Source organism: Protopterus annectens, chromosome 1.part0 (assembly GCF_019279795.1).
Source record: "Protopterus annectens isolate FY-2018-M chromosome 1.part0, PAN1.0, whole genome shotgun sequence".
NCBI classification, from domain to species: Eukaryota; Metazoa; Chordata; order Ceratodontiformes; family Protopteridae; genus Protopterus; species Protopterus annectens.
The window spans coordinates 1958470892-1958489820 of record NC_056725.1 but is presented as its reverse complement, the minus strand read 5'-3'; the positions used below and the strand labels follow the sequence as shown (position 1 = coordinate 1958489820).

General features: G+C 38.7%; 1 protein-coding gene across 3 annotated transcripts in view; it reads right to left on the bottom strand.

Moving 5' to 3' along the window:
* The window catches only part of ALLC (allantoicase), a 420793-nt gene that overhangs the window by 358404 nt on the left and 43460 nt on the right, over positions 1 to 18929 (bottom strand). For all 3 annotated transcript variants that reach the window (XM_044070482.1, XM_044070490.1, XM_044070498.1), the window contains one exon: positions 15766 to 15816. In XM_044070482.1, the coding sequence (XP_043926417.1) occupies positions 15766 to 15816 (51 nt within the window). The remainder of the gene's footprint in view (positions 1 to 15765; positions 15817 to 18929) is intronic.

Below are 18929 nucleotides of genomic sequence, written 5' to 3'. Positions count from 1 at the left end.
CAGTATGGAAAATTTAGCCAGGGCACCAAAAAAAAAATTCTGTTGCTCTCTGCCCAATGTGTGAAGAGGAAACACACTGAAGCAAACTAAAGTATCTTGCTTATAATGTATTGTGGAAGATACTTTTAGTTTTACTTCGAAATTGAAGTAAACAAATACTGCAAAATGCAGTAAAAGAACAAGATGTTTACAAAAAAATGAATAAGCAGTGCAAAATTAAGCAAATAGTGGAGGTTCAGAGGGTGAGATTTCTGGTAAAGAATGCTAAAATGGGCATGAAATTGTGGATGAAATAATGGAAGCTGCTGTAGAGAAGCTTTACATAATACTTGTGTCTGATGTAGAAGAAAGGGGATGGAAATGGTAGACGAGTAAGGAAAAAATGCCAAAACGGGGATACAGTATAGAAGAAAGTAATAAGTCATAGCAGGAAATGTGAAACAACATACAAATACTAAGAAATGGAAGGGATTATATTTATATCTTAATACTGAAGTGAATAAACTGACACAGTGTGTGAGGGATCATGTAGTTATATAATGTTATGGAAAGCAAAGCTCTCATATGAAGCCATGACACATAACATGCAGATCTGTACCATATAACACCACACTAAACAAGACACACATGGCTCAGACCAAACACATAGATCTACATGTGCTGAAGCTCTTAAAGGTAACCTGCCTAAAACACAAAGGCCTCCTAAATTTAGCCTAAGATACAAGTACCCTCTGCACTCTCATAAACACACACAACACAGGCAACACCCAACATAAAACATACATCTCAGAGTCACACTGTCTCAATTCAAAAACCCATAAGACAAATCTTTACACATTCCAATACCTTAGTCATAGGTAACATACATCCATAGTGAGACACAATGATGCCACATTCTCCAGGTAAGGAAAGGGTCATGGTCCATTGCCTATCAGGTACCTGGATTGGCTACATCATACAACACAATCGTAGTGTACATGGATGTAAATGTCTTGAGACATACCTCACTGAGTTATATGAACAGAGATCTGAAAGAGCTCTCCGAATATATATCAGCCTTGAGCAGCATTCTGTCATCACCAAGAATGATGGAACTATGGAAGCAACAGATTATAGACTTTAATAATTGGCGTAGCTTCTGGTGTCATTCTAAGGGGCAAAAAAAAAAATATATATATATATATATATATATATATATATATATATATATATATATATATATATATATATATATATATATATATATGTGTGTGTGTGTGTGTGTGTATATATATATATATATATATATATATATATATATATATATATATATATATATATATACACATACACATATATATGTCACCCTGGGAGAAGATAGTAGACAGTTTTAACTGCTTTGCCAAGGACAGCCTTTGCCTATTTTCCTAAGGATTTTGAACACTGGCTAACTTTTTGCCTACCCCCATGCTGACTTTTTTTTCAGGCAGTGCCAGTCTTCTAAACCTTCCTACATAACAAAGCAGAATCTGGATAACATCAGGGTATTGTTTTTCAATGCCAGGAGTCTTAAAAAAAGAAAACACAGAGATATGTATTGACATAGATAACTGGTTCAAGATGAAAGACAGTATTCCATCAGTGGAGGGCTTCAATGTCTACCATATGTTCAGGCCAAACACACTAGATGAAGTCAATAAAGGCAGTGTTGTCTAAATATTTTTAGAAACCAAAATCACTTCCAGACTCATTAAACAAGATAGCTAATTGGAACTCTTCCACATCCAGCATACTATTAACAAAAATCCTTATCACATTGTAGCTAAGTATAGAGCCTCCTCTATATCCCACTCAGCCAATACCTCCTATCTAACCAGCATGGAGTCCCTATGCATTTAGCCAAGCACCACTCTACTAGAAGGTTTCAACTACCCCTCCATTAACTGGGAAACTTGTGTATCTTCAAATATGTATGCCCAGAAATATCTGAACTTAATCAATACAGATTATCTGGAGCAGTTAGCCCACACCCCAACCAGAGGACATAAAATCTTAGACTTGATCTCTGCCAATATGGGGCAGCTTTGCTCCTCACCAATTTTACCTTCCTCCCTGTTCAAATCAGACCACAAATCAGTCAAACTCACTTTAATACTAAAGCTAGGATTATCATCCAGTACTTTGATATTCAGTGATTATGCCAAGGTTAATCAAAACTGAGTGATGACCTGGCTATATTCAAAAGCACCTTTCATCTCGATGTCCTTACTGCTTATGTAGAAGCCTTTATCTCCAGATTCTGTTGACATGTAAATTTCTGCATAGATGCCTCCATCCTCCTCAGAAGAAATACACTGCCAGATTTAAAAATAAATTGATATAGTGAAACCCTAATATAAACAGGGTCTAGAATAAAAGAAAAAGCTAATTCCACTCAAAAATAAACGTAACTCTCAAGATGCCAGTAATGCTGTTGCTAAACTTAACAAAGAACCCCAGGCCCTGATTAAATCAAATAGCCAGATATGAGGTAAAAATAGATACCCAGGACAAAGATAACTACAAAGCCTTATTTAACTATGTTAGAAATCTCAGAAAAAAATGTTCTGCACTGCACAGAGCTAATAAAGGATATCACATATTCAGACCCAGAGGCATAATTCTCAACTGTCTAGATTTTCACATAAAGCCAGATATTTGCCTCATATTTTTGGTGTGGTCCTCAAATAATTTGTGGCTTTCTGGCAAATCACTGAGGACTGATGTCACTAAATAATGACATACATTTGAGTTTCAGACTTCATATTATTCAGAAAATACATGCTAACAGAAATATTATTATTCTAGCAACTTTCTAAGTAAGTTTATAAGAGCAATATTTAAAAGTTTATTTGTTTTTAAGCTTCTGTTGTCTCCATTATTTTAGGCTTTGTCCCGATTTCTTCTGCCAAGAAGTTAAGAGGTATGCTCAGAGAACATAGTCAATCTACTAGCAGACAAATTTAGTTCATACCTAATCTCCCTCTCACCTCCAATATTCTTGGATCCATACCTGCATGTACACCCCCTCTGAAATCTCCCAAGAATAAGTCTTCAAGGTGCTATCTGAGACCAAGAACACTAGTTTTATGGGGCCAGGTAACATACCAGGCAGCCTATTGGAATGTCTGAAACATGACTTGTCAGTCACTCTACAGAGGTTATTCAATATCAACCTCCAATAGGCTTTATGCCACATGAATGGAGGATAGCAATAGTCATCTCCTTACACAAAGATGGAGCATCAGTGGTCCCAAGTAATAATACATCCATAAGCCTGACCAGCCTCTTCTGTAAGACTATGGACATGATCATTATGCAACTAATAAATAAGGACACAGGTAACCTGCAAATTTTTCACCCAAGTTAATTCAGATTCATAAACAGCAGATCCTGCCTATTTAACCTTGCTGACTTCTTCGAAATTGTTACTAACAATTAGGGCACATCAGTACACACTGCATATCTACACATTGCAAAACCATTTAACACCATTCTGCACTCAGGCAATTAAGATAAACTCTAAATGTAAATTCCTGTGTAACTAGTTGGATAGCAAATTGGATCACAAACAGAATCCAAGAAATTAGTGTCAGTATCTCTGCCTCCTCCAAAAGACAGGTCATTAGAGGTGTGTCCCAATGTTCGGTCCTAAGATAACTCCTGTTTGGCATTTACTTCTCATTGGTCAAAGCAAGGTGCATGTGTGCTATGGTGCTCCACCACTAGCCCAGTAATCAATGAGCCTCAATCCTCACCACTGGCAACAGTGGGGGACGTAAACTGGGAGAATGACAAGTATACACACAGTATTTTCAGATATGTCTTTCTGCATAAAGTGCAATTTCCCTTAAGAGCACACAGAGACCACAGTCAGTCTGGGGCTGGTTTCTCCCTCTTTCTCAAGATCCCCAATAAGAGTCCCCACTGGAATAGCTATAGAGTTGAGATCTCAGTTGAGTGGCCAAGCCAAGACCTTCAGCATCCTCTCTGTCCTACCAGTGCTTCATGTCACTGCCCAAGTACCTGACACACACACAGTTTGATATTTGATTTACACACACACACACACACACACACACACACACACACACACACACACACACACACACACACACACACACACACCTGGGAAATGCTGGCACAGGTTTACTAGCTATGCCCCCTTTTACCTAGACTATAAGGTAGTTATCACTGCCACCAGACAACTCTTTATCAGCTATTTTAAGGCCCTTAACAAAGGGTTTCCAATCTTACTGTGTAATGTTACTGTTTAATACAAATGTTAGTTTGACAAAGAGCAAGGCTATTAGGAGTGGCCTACACAGTGTCACCAAATAAATATGCAAGTACTCTCAGAACTTAAATATGTCTCAGAGATATCAGCCACAATGAAATGTTTAAATATATTTAATAATAAATAATAAAAGAACAAGAAAATACTCAGTATATAATCACAGTAACATCAGAGTTCAATATCACAGGAAATATTTAACTCATTACATACAAGTGATGCCTTCATGTGCATCTGCAGTTAACTCCCACCGATGCCTGTAAGCATCAAAAATTGCTTGTTAATATTTGCATCAATAATTCCAAAACCATGCTATGTACAAGGTTTTGAAGTATTTTATCTTAAAACCTACACAATGGCAAACCCAACTGCTTTAATATTTGACCTCTGTCTAGTGCAAGTAAACATATACTATTGTTTTTATAATATTAATTTATATATATATACTTTTCACATTTTTCTAAATATCTCAACAGCCAAATAACAGGGACATAATTATTTAGCCTCATGTGAAAGCTCTCAGCTAGGTGAATAAAATGCTGTTGACGGTATGTGTGCAACTTGAGTGGTTGCTGAGATATTGTAAGTTGTTACAAAATATTACAAATGTAATAGCTACTATGTTCATTGTGAGTTATAAAATTCAGTTTACGACCTAGAACCTAAATAATATTGCCACTGTAAAAGTAGTTTGCGCTGAAGAGTTTCCATTTATATTTCTTTCATAACCGCTGTGGTTCCAGAGATATGAACATTTGTTTGAAACATGAGGACATAATTTGATTCTGTCAAAAGGCTTAGGCTCCACCCATTAGAAATGACAGGGCAACATTCCTGAGCTCCATTGCAGTGAATGAGTTACAACAACATTGCAAGATAGTCTCAAATAAATAAAGAAAAACATCTAAATTAACCTTTGCTATATTCCTGACTATATCTAGAGAATTATTATATCCTAGTTAACTTGCTTACAGAGCAAGTGTGTCGTGAATGGGTCCTCTTTAGTTGATGTTGTTGTCAGGTCAAAGACAAAATACAGAATACTCAACCTCTCTCAGAGTGTTCCTAATATCTCAAATAGTACTGCTGGGATAGCTTGCAGGATGACATCACTTGTCATCTGACTCTATCCCAGGTAAAACCCCCACTGATGCAGCTGGCAGCACTTAGCATCTACCTGTGAAAATACATAGACAAGGCTTTTCTTAGATCTAAATCAGATCCTGGAAGTCATAAAACAATAAAAATACTTCCAAAACAATACAGTGAACCTCTAGTTCTAGACATTGTGTCTGTTACTGCACTGAAACTGAAAGATAACATCCTTTTATTACATGGCCATAAAGTAACTTAATTTCAGCTATTTCTCTGAAGTTAACCTCTGGTGTTCCAGTTTCCATTGTTAAAATATATACATCTAAACAGTTATAATAGTGCAGGTACATTTCTGTTCTAATCCAATAGGGTACACTGTGGTTACATTTTTAAGTTCAGTACTTTACAAACCCTTTTCAACACACACTTCTGTACCAGCAGTTTGATATATACATAACATACAGTTCTAATTAATTTGTAACACAAGCATATGAATCATGTTGATATTCACAAATGACATATAATTATTTACAACATTCCAGATAGCTGAGTTGGCAGTATCTTCTTTCATGATACGTGCCACCATTGTGTGTACTTATGATAACTAGCACTGACAGTAAGACTAAGATTGAAGGACAGACTTGGGGTAGGAAGGGAAAGTAGATTATCGCAAGTGAATGACTATAGTACAATGAACAGCAGATCCAGAAAAGAAAGCTGTTGATACTCTGAGGCTCTGGGTTAAAAAAAATCATTAGAAATAGTGAGATTCCAGCAGGGAATTGAAGGTGTCTTATCCTGGATAAGGAGAGAAAATGAAATGATTGACCTGCCATTCACAAATGACTCATTCAGAAGGCAAAGATTTTCAGGTTTTTCACTGATTTTTTTGTATGTGGTTAAATCATGTCACATTTTGTCATTATTTTGAGGGGGGCTCTCCCCCCGCACCCTTTGCTAATTATATATATCAACTTTTATGCACAAGAATCAGGAACAAAGCCAAAATAATGGGAGGAACAAAGGACCAAAATCTGAGGCCATTTTTAAATATTACTCTATTTTACTTAAAAAAAAATAATAATAAAACAGCAGGTGTTGCATCAACATGCACTTCCCAAACATTTAGAAAATTTAGGTTACCTGCATGGCATATAAGTGGTATAACTAAGCCAGTTAAAAGAGATAGAATATTTATTTGTCTCAAGCCAAACAAAATAACTACAAGGAAAGACAAAATACAAATGATTTATATCACAGTATGTGCATAAACAAAGATTAAATATAAAGTGTAACATAAAGCAATAGACTCCCAGGCAGCACAACCATAGCTGTTGTGTACATTAAAAAAATGATAGTAAAATAATTAGACACAGCTAGTACCAGGCTCAGTCAATTCAATTAAATTTCCATTGACGTAGTTAGACTAAGAAGATCAAATATCCAAGATCACATTCCATACCCACTTCCAGTAATCAAATTATTTTTTAAATTTCTAAATCTAATCCCTAGCGTTATTGACTAACTGTAATCTGCAATGACATGCAGAAAGCAAAAAAAAAAAAAAAGAAATTATGAAGACCAAGGTAAAAATATAAGTCAAATTGAAAAGGTGAGCACACTTTTCATAGCCTGGGCATATGCCCCAGTGTGTCCAGGTGTAGCCCTGTCCTTGCTTAGTACAGATTCACAAGCAAAGAGACAGCAACATGGTTTCACACATCAAAAATCATTTCAGTAGAGCTTCATTTATATCTGTCACTGGGTCACCACAGTGCTGGTCAGAAATAACTCAAAATCTCCTTATTTAGACCTCCTGTGCCATGGTCCAGGAAGGCTGTTGAGAAATGGAAGAGTATTTGGAATGGATCCCCAAAGTAGTAACATACCCAGGGAAATTAGATGACTGACTAGAATCTGAAGATGTTTTTTGGGAAGAGGTAGGTTATCTGCTGAAAATCAGATCTCTTGTTTGATGCCATACACTTCATTTCTCAGGTTAATCAGCATATTTATGTCAGAGATGATAGATTTGGGCAATGACATCTCAAGGATTCTGTTGATAGTGGTAGTGTTCCAACCAAGATGGGTAGCATCTTGGATTTAATCCATAGAAATGTGAGGTTACACACATTGGCTGGAGAATCACACATTCAGTTCCACAGTATAGGCACCAATCCTCAAATGTAATTACTATCTATGTGGAGTTTGTATGTTTTCTCTACATATGAGTAAGTTTTTTGCCCTGAGTACCACAGTTTCTTTCAAAAACATGTTGGTCGATTCACTACTTTAATTTGTTCATATAGTTCGATTTACTCCTGCCCTTGTAACCTGGTTTGAGATTGAAATGGCCCTCATTTTGATGAGTTCACTCATCAAATTAACAAACAGACCAACAAACAAATGAATAAATTGATCCAGGAAAACATACAAACAAGGACCCTAGTAAAGACAGAAGAAAAAAGGGATTGGTTGGTAATCTCACCATAATCCCATCAGTGTGAAAAGGTAGAATGGAAGGCCACCAGAATGCTGGACTTCATTATGAAGAGTGAACCACAGAGAGATGCTCAGTCAATCCTCCAGACATATGGGCTTGGATAAGGTTACCCCTGTGGCACTTGATCCACTTCCTGTGATCACAGAAAGGAATGGAGATCAGGCTGTCAAATAACATGTATCAAAAAGTTACCAAAATAACAAAATAACAAGGCAAACTGGAGACTGAAAAAAACAAAGCCTCAAAGAAGTTAGCATGGACACAATGGAAGAAATGAAAAAAGGATTATGAGATTATGATACATTTGTACTTAAAGGTTATTGAGCATGTTATACAGGTAAGTTGAAAAGAATAGAATAGGATAAAGGAATGTGGGTGGTATCTTGAAATGATACAGATAAACCCTGATGAAAAAAGTTCAATAGGGTGGTTCAAGGACTCCAAAGGCAAGTTAGGGTCTTATTAAATTAATGAAATTAGTATTTCTTCAGTCTGATGTTTGCCAAGAGTGCTCTTCGCAATACTTGCAAGGTACCCAGGATTGTCTCCTTCAGCAGTTCATACAGAATTACATGTATTGCCAGCACATATCAGTATCTTTGAAAGTTATTTATTATTTTTTAATTAACCCTGTTGAGATATTACTTATCATAAATATCTAGGTGTTTTTATTCCATATTGCTTTAGTTTCTACCTGCATATCTTGACATTGTAGGACTTCATGTCTTTCTGTACACGATACAATAATCACTAGATATAGCTATTTAATGATTAACATTAATATTGGTGTTTTTTCTTTCAGTACTACATCTGTTTTTCTATGTGTAGCTATTTAATGATTGATATTAATATTAATAATATTAATATTAATGTTAATATTGGCATTTTTTTTCTTTCAAGTACTACATCTGTTTTTTTCTTTCTTCTGCTTTCTTAACTGTTTAGAAATGGATGATCCCATGTGATCAGATCATCTTTCATTTTTCAGTAATCCTTTATAGTTCGTGTTTCGATTTTTATCAGCTACTTATATGTTGTAATGTTTGCACAATCTCCAGTGCAATGGTCTTGTCATGTTATTGTGCCTTTCAGTATACCACTCCTCAGCCATAAGTATATCACAACCAGCAAGATGTCCAAATGTTTCTCATTCTGTACTACAGAACCTGCATTTGCCTGTGTCTGCCACTTTTTCTATAGACTTTGTAAACAAATGTGTATGTATCCCTGCTATCTTGAAACACCATTATTAACTTTTCATGTTTTGGTTAAATTCACCTTTCAGAAAGCATACTTTCCATGGGAAGCAGCTGGTCATCTCAAGCATATCACTTGTTTAGAGCAAATTTGTGACTACCTGTTCCACAAATTATGAACTGCTGTATATTTCATGTTCCCTTACAATTATAAACATGACTATAATTTGCAAATGTTTTAGCTGTGGGATATATGAACAATTTTCTTAAACTGGGGACCATATGTTTCATCTTTTCAAATACATCTTCTCTTGAACATGTAGTTGCTTTCTTGCATTTCTCTAATGAACCTCTTTTATATGGCACCAGCAGCACCCACTATAACATGTGAGCCTATATGAAAAGGCAGTATATATGGTAAATAAATAAAGAGACTCATCCCTGTCTCCTGTTTATAAGAAAAACAAATCATCAGTCATTACCATCAACCCCCTTTTTCTCATTTTCTATATGGGGTAGGATGTCATGTCACTTGTCACCATCTCTTTCTATTCAGTGCCGCTCTCCTACCTCCTTCAACACTCTTGCCTGACTATTGCAGGTCTTTTCTTGCACAATCCATCCATGTCTTTGCTCTTGTCTTACCTTCCTCCTTTCTGTCCCAAATCTTCTTCACTTGTCACTTGTCTTCTGCTTTCCTGCACATGTGCCCAAACCACCATAATCTGTTTTCATTGACCTTTTCTGCAATTGGGGCTTCTTTGGCTTTAGCTTTTATGTCCTCAGTTCTTCATCTGTCCTACAGGGTGCATCCTACCACCCATCTCAGGCATTTTGTCCCCATTACCTCTAGCTTCCTCAGCTGCTCTGCCTTTCCTGCCCAGCTTTCTATACCAAGTGTATAAAGTATAAGTGTACAAACTTGGCTGTACCAGATAGAACAAAGCCAGAGCCCCAAGTAAAATCAAGTTGCCTTGGTGGACTTCCAGTATCAACAAACTGTACAATAAACATAAAAAGTTGAAAAGTAGCACACACTGAATGCCCACAGGTCTTGTGAAGCTTACAATAATCCCAACTGCTGAAAGCACAGGAGCGTTAAAGTAAAAGCAAAAAGAAATTTATTCAAAATAACAGTACATGTCAGTTCTGTTGTTACCACACGCTGTATTTTGGTTGATATCTCTAAAACATAAAAAGTTGTTGTCCAAGAAAACAAAGTCAGTGACTCAACAATGGAAAATCACCCTCCTCAGCCTTAACAGGCAAATAAGACAACTTGTCAAATCCTCCAAGAGCTCCTTTGAGTGGAACCTAGCAGGTACTGCTGAGGATAACCATAAGGCTTTTTACAGTTACGTACATAACCTAAAAGGTAGGACCTAAGCATGTGCAGAACTGGTGGCCAACAGTATCACACACACTGACCCCACTAAGATAGTGAACCTACTAACTGAGAGGTTTGGCAAAAATCTTACTCCCTTATCCCCTCTTAACTTACAACAAACCCTCCCTCACCCCCCCCCCACCTTACATATCTGAAAAACAGGTCCTCAAAGCCCTGCCCAAGGCAAAGAACACAGCCTCTATGGAACTATGTAAGTAATCTAAAAGATAGAACCCAAGCATGTGCAGAACCTGTGGCCAACAGTATCATACACACGGACCTCACAGAGATAGTTAACTTGCTAGTGGACAGGTTTGGTGAAAATTTCAATCCCTTGTCCCCTCCTAACTTACAACAAACCCTCCCTCAACCCCCCCCCCACCTTACATATCTGCAGAACGGGTCCTCAAAGCCCTGTCCAATGCAATGAACATGGCCTCTATGGGACCAGACGACATCCCAGGCTGTCTTCTAAACAGCCTAAAACATTCACAAGCATCACCACTAAGCACCCTTTTCAATCATAGCCTAACCACAGGCTTTGTTCCTGCAGAATGGAGAACAGCTACAGTTATTGCCCTCCAGAAAGATGGTCTAGCAACAGACCAGGGGAATTACAGACCCACAAGCCTGACCAGTTTCATCTGTAAGGCCATGGAATGTATTAATATGGGCCTCATAAATAAAGACATAGGTGACCTCCAAATCTTGGATCCTACCCAATTCGGCTTTGTGAAGGGCAGACCCTGCCTGTTAAATTTGTTGCATTTTTTGAAAGTGTGACCAGGGCCACTGATGAGGGCAGATCTGTGCATACAGCATACCTCGACCTGGCAAAGGCTTTTGACACAATCCCACATTCAAGCATTACTGATAAACTTAGCAAACTGAATGTAAACCCCTTCATTGTAAGATGAGTTGCCAACTGGATCACAAACTGGACACACACTATCAAAGTGGGTGACTCCACATCAACCAGAAGACTTGTTACCAGTGGGGTGCCACAGGGGGTCAGTGCTGGGCCCCCTACTGTTTGGTATATACTTCTCAGAAGTTCAGGTCAAAACTAAAGGATTCTGGCTGACGAAGTTTGCAAATAACTGCAGACTAGGTGCAATCATTGAATCCCCAAATGATGTCAGTATACTCCAGGAGGATCTCACACAGACCAACAATGGTCTCAAACTGAATGCAAAGAAATGCATCATCATTCCCTTTGAAACAAACAATGTCCCTTCACACTATCATATCAACCACAATACCCTAAGTACTCATGACATGGCACCAAACCTGGGATCCTAGGTTGACCACAACCTTAACTTTGACCACCACATGTCTACTGTTGCAAGGAAAGCTTTCCATGTAGCTCACTTGATTAGTAAAGGCATTGCCTCTAGAGCAAAAGAAGTTATAACCCCCCATACTCGGCACTTATCCGGCCCATAATTGAGTATAATGCCCCATTCGGTATGTACTGTACTAAGCACCTGCAGCAATTAAATAGACCTCAGAGGTTTCTAAAAAAGAAGATCAAGGGCCTCCAGCATGTGCCTTACATGGACCGACTAAAGTCCCTGTCACTATAGTCCAAATCTTATAGACTTCGTAGGGGAGACTGGCCTACAGAGCAACCCAAGACCGAAACCTAATGAACTTACTACATATCCATAAATCAAATGGGTCTAGGGCTACCCTTGCGAGGGACTTAAATATGGCCTGCAACTTAAATAGGATATACTGGAGGGGCAGCTTTATCTCTCAGCAACTGCCACATCTTTGGAACAGGCTACCAGTTCATGTAAAACAGAGCACCTCTATGGCACTGCTCAAGAGGAATCTGGATGAGTGCAGGGGCACTGTAAATTCTTACTGGGGATAGCACCCACAACCCTCCTGGACATGGGCAGTCATCACTAAATGCAATCTTGTGTATTGACTAGTACTTCTATGGTATTACGCTGGGTTGAAGTGGCTAGATTTAAAATGACCTCTGGGTCGATATCCTAGTAGTCTCCTATGATCCTATGATCCATACAGAAGTAGTGGTTGTACCACTGTTTTGCACACCTTACTCTTCAGCTTCTTTGGAAGCTGCAGTGGTGGTGCTGCGGTAGCATTGTCGCCTCACAGTAAGACGTTGTCCTGTTCGATTCTCAGCTAAAGCATCTTCTGTGTGGAGACATCGTACCTTTGTTGAAGGTTGTGCATCAGGCCTGGCAAATCGGTACGTAAAAATCTACTGCCAATCATTAGCGGACCGGAGTTCTGCTGTGGCGACCCCTAACCGGGAAAAGCCGAAAGATACAACAACAACAACTCTTCAGCTTCTTTGGCATTCTTCTGTCATATACTACCCCTAACACTGTGTGCCAGATGGCTGCAGCCCCTTTGATTCTAGCTTTGACATCCTCATTCAGACTTCCCTTCTTCTCAACAACCCCTCCCAGAAACTTGAAGCTGTTAACCTGTTCTCTACTTTCCCTGTTATTTCAATTTTCAGCTTCTTCTGATTTCCCCCATTTGTTGCTATTACAACTGTTTTATCTGTACTCATTCATCCCATGTGCCTTCAGTTTTGCATTCCATTCCCCCTACCCTTTGCTGAAGTTCTTGCTCAGAGTCTGCTGTAATGCCACATTGTCTGCATACAGTATATTTGTTTATCTGTCCCTTCTAAGCAGTTTGCTGATGTAGTCCACCAGCAGTATAAACAGCAGTGGGTTCAGAGCTGAATCCTGGTGCACACCCACTCCCACTGGGTACTCCTCAATGATAGTGAACATTGTTCGTACTTGAATCATTGGGTCCTTGTACATAGCTTGCACTAATTCTACCAATTAGAATAAAAACAAAACCGGATGAGTGGCAAAACGTGATGTCACACTAAGTTCAAACAAAAAAACAACAATGTGTCAATTCCCACAAAAGTCTACAGTTCTGAGGATGTTCCTAAATATAATAAAGAGAGACAAAAGCTCTAAACTTTAATTCTGAGATGTAGCCTTTTGTGACAACTGATGTTTTGTTGTTTCTAATTCTACCGATGGATCTAGAACTTGGAACCACTGCAGGACTGCCCAAATCAGCTTTCTTGGGACTTTGTCATATGCTTTCTCCTAATCTAGGCATGCCCACTTGGACTATTTCCTCATTTCTAGCTTCTTCTCAAGGATCTGTCTCAATGCAAATACTGAGTCATTTGTGCTGCATCCTGATCTGAATCCAAACTGCTCATTTCCCATCTTAATTTCTACTACTCTGGGTATTAATTTATCAATCATCCTCTGTAGAACTTTCATACAGTGTGATAGGAGTTTGATAGCTCTATACTACCCACAGTTTCGAATGTCCAGTTGTTCTTGAAGACTGGCACTAGTATGCTTATTCTCCAATGATCTGGGATATGCCTTTCTCTCCATACTGCTATCTCCCCTACCTCATCCAACATCTTAATCATATCTGCTGTGACCTGATTTAAGCCTGCTACTTTCCCTGGCTTCATTTTCTTTAGTGCTGTTCTTACTTCTTCTAGGTTGGGCTCCTCCTCTTTTTTCACTGTAGACTGTGTCTGAGGCAGTATAGTTTCTGTTTGTTTTGTTTTTGTTTTTTTTTGAAGCTGTTGAAAGTACTCCTTCCATCTACCTTTGATGTCCTGTGGACTGGTGAATAGGTTGTTGCTGGTATCTCTTACGAAGGGTGTCTGACAATCTTCTTTCTGCTTCTGTCTTTGCCTTGCAGCCTGCAAAGGTTTATTTGTGCCACCTTTGAGTCACTTTCCAGAAGCTGAAAGAGTGCCTCTGATTCCTTCTTCTTTGCTATTGCAACTCCTGAACTCCTGTCTTAGCCACTTTGTTAGCCATCTAGTGTTCCTTCCTAGTCTGGTCTGCTTTATTATCTCCCACTTTTCCTGCCCTCCTTCTTTATATTGATGACTTCTTGGATTTCTGCATTCCACACCAGCTTTCCTTATTACCTTATTTCCATACTTGGCTTGACCACAAATCTGTTCTATACCCCTTGCACAGGCTGTTTGGAGGAGCTGTCATTCTTCTTCAACTCCACATATGCTAGAGCCTTGAGTAATTCCTTGAACTGCTGTGTTTTCTCTCCAGTTAATGTCCAGGTCTTCAGCCTTGTCTTTCATGAGCACTACTTGCAACTGATTGTGACATCCCTCACTGTTTCCCGAAACCTCTCCCTCACCATAATTCCCACACCATTTCTGCCTGTCCTCCTCCTGAGTAGTAGACTCTGGATCCCAAGTCAAGTGGCTTAGCTGCACTGCACTTACACCTTGTCTCCTGGATACATGGGATGTCCAGTCTCCACCATCATCTAATCCACTTCCAAGCCTCATTCTGTTAGTGAACCTATACTGCTGTGGCAATTTTTAGTTCATGCTTGACAGGTTTATTGGTTTTACATCCAGCTTTCACTCAACAGAGCTATCCCAGGTAACCCAAGCCCAACAACTGGACACTGGCCAGCCAGTAGTTTATGGACCCAGGGCTTTTTAGCGAGCACACACTAGCCAGTAGGTGCACACATATCCACTATTAGCATGGATCCCTGGCATAGGTGAGAGTAGGCAGGGTCCTGAACTCACTTATCACTGGCAAATACTCATGCCCATTTTGGCAACATTAGTCAACAGGACCAGATCACCTAGAACTGTCAAGTGGCTAGTCCTACCACGGTGAGCAGTCTGTGGTCCATGTTCTCGTGTCTTGAGGATACTGCTCACCTCAGTAGATGCCCAAAGTGGTTGATCTATACAATTCTTCTCCTATAGGTAGGGGACCATCTAGAGTCTGTGTTGTTGCACCATTTCTAGGTGAGTTTTGAGATGGAAACACTCTGCATGTTTTTTGTTTTTTGTTTTTTGAGGTGGGAGGAACCCTACAGAGACAAATGGAAAACATACAAATTCCAAACAGGCATTGGTCAGAGGTCAGGATCGAACCTTGTACCTTGTGCATGGGAGATAAAGTTCTTAACCATTATGTCAACCAGTTAGCTAATGAATAAATGGATGAATGAATTTGTGAAGAAACTAAAAAGATGGATGAGTCAGTACTTGATAGAAGCCCCCCCCCCCTTAAGCAACAGCACTGACATAAATTTTGTCTGTAAATTAAAATGTGAAATGGACACTATAAGGATAAATACAAAGAGTTCCTAGCAGTTTACATTTACTGTCCCATAATAAAAAAGAGAGAGAAAGAAAGAGAAAAACAGTGAGATGTCACAGATAAATAATCAAATGACATACCTTTAAGAGATTTTCTGCAGGAGCAAACCAGTCATCTGTTGCAAATATAACCTAAGGGCAAATCAAAAAGAGACACTAATTAAACTATGATACTTAACCATCATTACCGATATTGAGTTATTGGTAATCTGTATGAGAATGAATCATACAAAGTGATAATATTATGATATCATATAATATTATGATATGATAGTCATGCTATCAGAAGACATATTACAGTATATAAACTGCAAGATTCCTCCAGCTGTTTCAGAAACCAAAGGACCTATAATGAGTACAATAGGACAAACCAAAACCTATCCAAACAGTTAAAATAAGGAACTGCAACCTTATCAGTGGCTCGCGTAGCTATCATTTAATTATACCTACAGAATGAGACACCCAGTGCAAGTTATTCACTCCTATTTTGTGCTGCCCAGCTCCTTCAGTGCTCAAGCTGCTGGTCAAAGTTGGGTTGTCTGTGTCGTAATCAGGGCTTTAACCCTCCACATCCACAGTGTTGAGTTACTATATAAATAGGTTTACATATTCACAATTGCAGTGTTTCAGTTAATAGATCATCTTTATTGAATTATGAAGTACTTTTTCCATATTATTGATTATAAAATGCCACTTAATTGCTAATATATTCATTAAATGCAGCACATTTGCATCTTAATAAATTGATTCCTCTTCAGATAAAAATCTTAAACCCAAATCTAGATGATTTAAATGCATCTGTGTACTTGGTGTGGATTTTCTTCTGATAATGACAGTTTCCTCAGTGGAGCTGAAACACTACAAAGAATTATTTTCTATTAAGTTTAACACCTTGCACTAGTAACTTGGCACTGCAGTACAATGATATTCAATGTTAGTAGTTTCCTTAGTTTAGCTAAGTCAGTCTACTATGACTACTATTAACACATGTTAAATGCTGACCTAGTTTAACTAAAGGATAAACTAATATCTAAAATGCTGCTCTTAGAAATTATGAACTCTCATATTTCCTGGTTACACCACTTAATTCACTGGTAAGTTGTCCTAGCCATCAGACATGATAACTATTTTAATGAAAAGTGACATCTGTGTGTGTGCTTTAAGCATCAGAATTTATACATTAACATAGCAATCAAGCAAACATAAACTGAGAAAATGAATGGTATTTAGAATGCTGAGCAATGTGGTTACAAACTGATAACCATTAGGGAAATACTGCCAAGCTCATTCAATTGACTTGAGGATTTTGTACAAGGGACAAGAGGGTGGAACCTCTCTGTCGTTCTGTTAATTCCACTGTTGCTCTGTTGAATGGGGAAGGCTGTTACTGTGATGCAGTGGGTTTTGTTGAGATAATGTCCACATGGCCCTTGCAGGAAGGATATTTTACCTTATTTGATTCATTTTTATTTAATTGCTAACTGGGTGAAAGTAGTGGTCATTCACAGACCCCTTTCGGTCATGATCAAAGCATGAACTGCACGGATAAATGTAATATACATGGACAGTTTAGATTAGGCATCTAGCGTATTTTGTGGAAGGTGGAAGAAACCAGAGTTCCTAGATAAGCCCACACACAGGGCCAGGGTTAGCATTCTGAGGGCCCCCCAGGAAGCGTCAGATTGAAGAGCCCATGGACACTTCCATTCTAAGTATCACTTTGTTACTGCCACCCCTCCTAAACATCGTTTGAGTTCATGCTGCAGAGTTTTAAGGGTTATACACACAGACTGAACTGTAACTGCAAGGGTAGTACACACAGACTGAACTGAATGTACAAGGGTAGTAGACACAGACTAAACTATAACTACAATGCTCTTATATTACGACAGGTCTGTATCACACCATGTTGGCCCACCTTACAGATAAACATTCAAAGTGACTGACTTTTAATTACAACAACCCTTTATACAGGGCCAGTCTTAGGTGAAATGGAGCTTGTAGATGAAAGCCTCCATGGCACAGGGTTCACTGGTGCTTAAAACCACCTATGCCACACAAATAGAATATGCAGATTGCATATAGGCAGAAGTCAGGTTTAAACTGCAAAGGCTCAGAGGTAGATATTAAAAACTCACAGCTCTATAAACAGCTTTCTAGGAGTTTGTGTCTTGCACCCAGTGGATCAAACCTAAGCATTCTCATATAGACATCTAACCTCATTTTACATTTTATGTACAGCATGGTCCAGGCTGTAGCTGATTTGGAACACTATTTTTAATTCAGAGAGTACTACCTTAATTTATAGTAACACCATTATGAGAAATGGCACTTAAGACAGCAGCATGCTACTCTGCCACTATACGTTGCCCTAAATGTTAGTAAGAAGTCTGTAACCCATGGAATACAGTTGCAGCTTCTCAAGCATTTTATCATATGTCAGTGAAAGTAATGAAGTCATCTTCCTATTAAACTTCAGTACTTCCTTCATAACTACAAATACAGGTGTCCCTCAAGGTTCAGTACTGGGACCCTTCTTGTTCAGCATATTTGTCAATAACTTTCATTCCTCTCTCATCCACAGCACTGTCATCCAATATGCAGATGACTCGACTATCCTCTGCTCTTCTAAATCTGACCCTGCTCTACAGCACCTCACCCAAGATGCATTTACTTCGTCTGAAACCTGGATGTCCCAGAACCATCTTGCTCTCAACCCCAGTAAAACAAAACTTTTAATATTTACCCCGACAAAATCCTGCCTTGTTGACAAGGCACAACTCTCCAATCGCTCCCAAAATGACACCATTATTGACGTCATCTCCAGCACCAAATTGCTAGGTGTCATCATCGATGACAAATTAAACTTCGACCTTCACATCTACAGTAACATAAAAAAAAAACTATCAAAAACTAGGCACCTTATATAAGCACAACTATTTTCTTAGCCTGTCCAATCTGGCCTCATCCTTCCTGCTACCAACACTTCTATATGGCGCTCCCATCCTCACCAATCTGCAATCCTCCTTGAGAACAAACTAGACTCTCATACTACAACAGTCACTAAATTTGCTACAAATGCAAAATTTTCTACCCATTACTGTTCCTCTCTGCATCAACTAAATTGGCTAGAATCCCCGCACCATCTCACATTTTTACAATTAACTACAGCGCATAAGCTTAAATACCACCCAGAAACCTGCCCTTCCCTCTCCTCCATACTGACCATGTATCATCCTAACCAG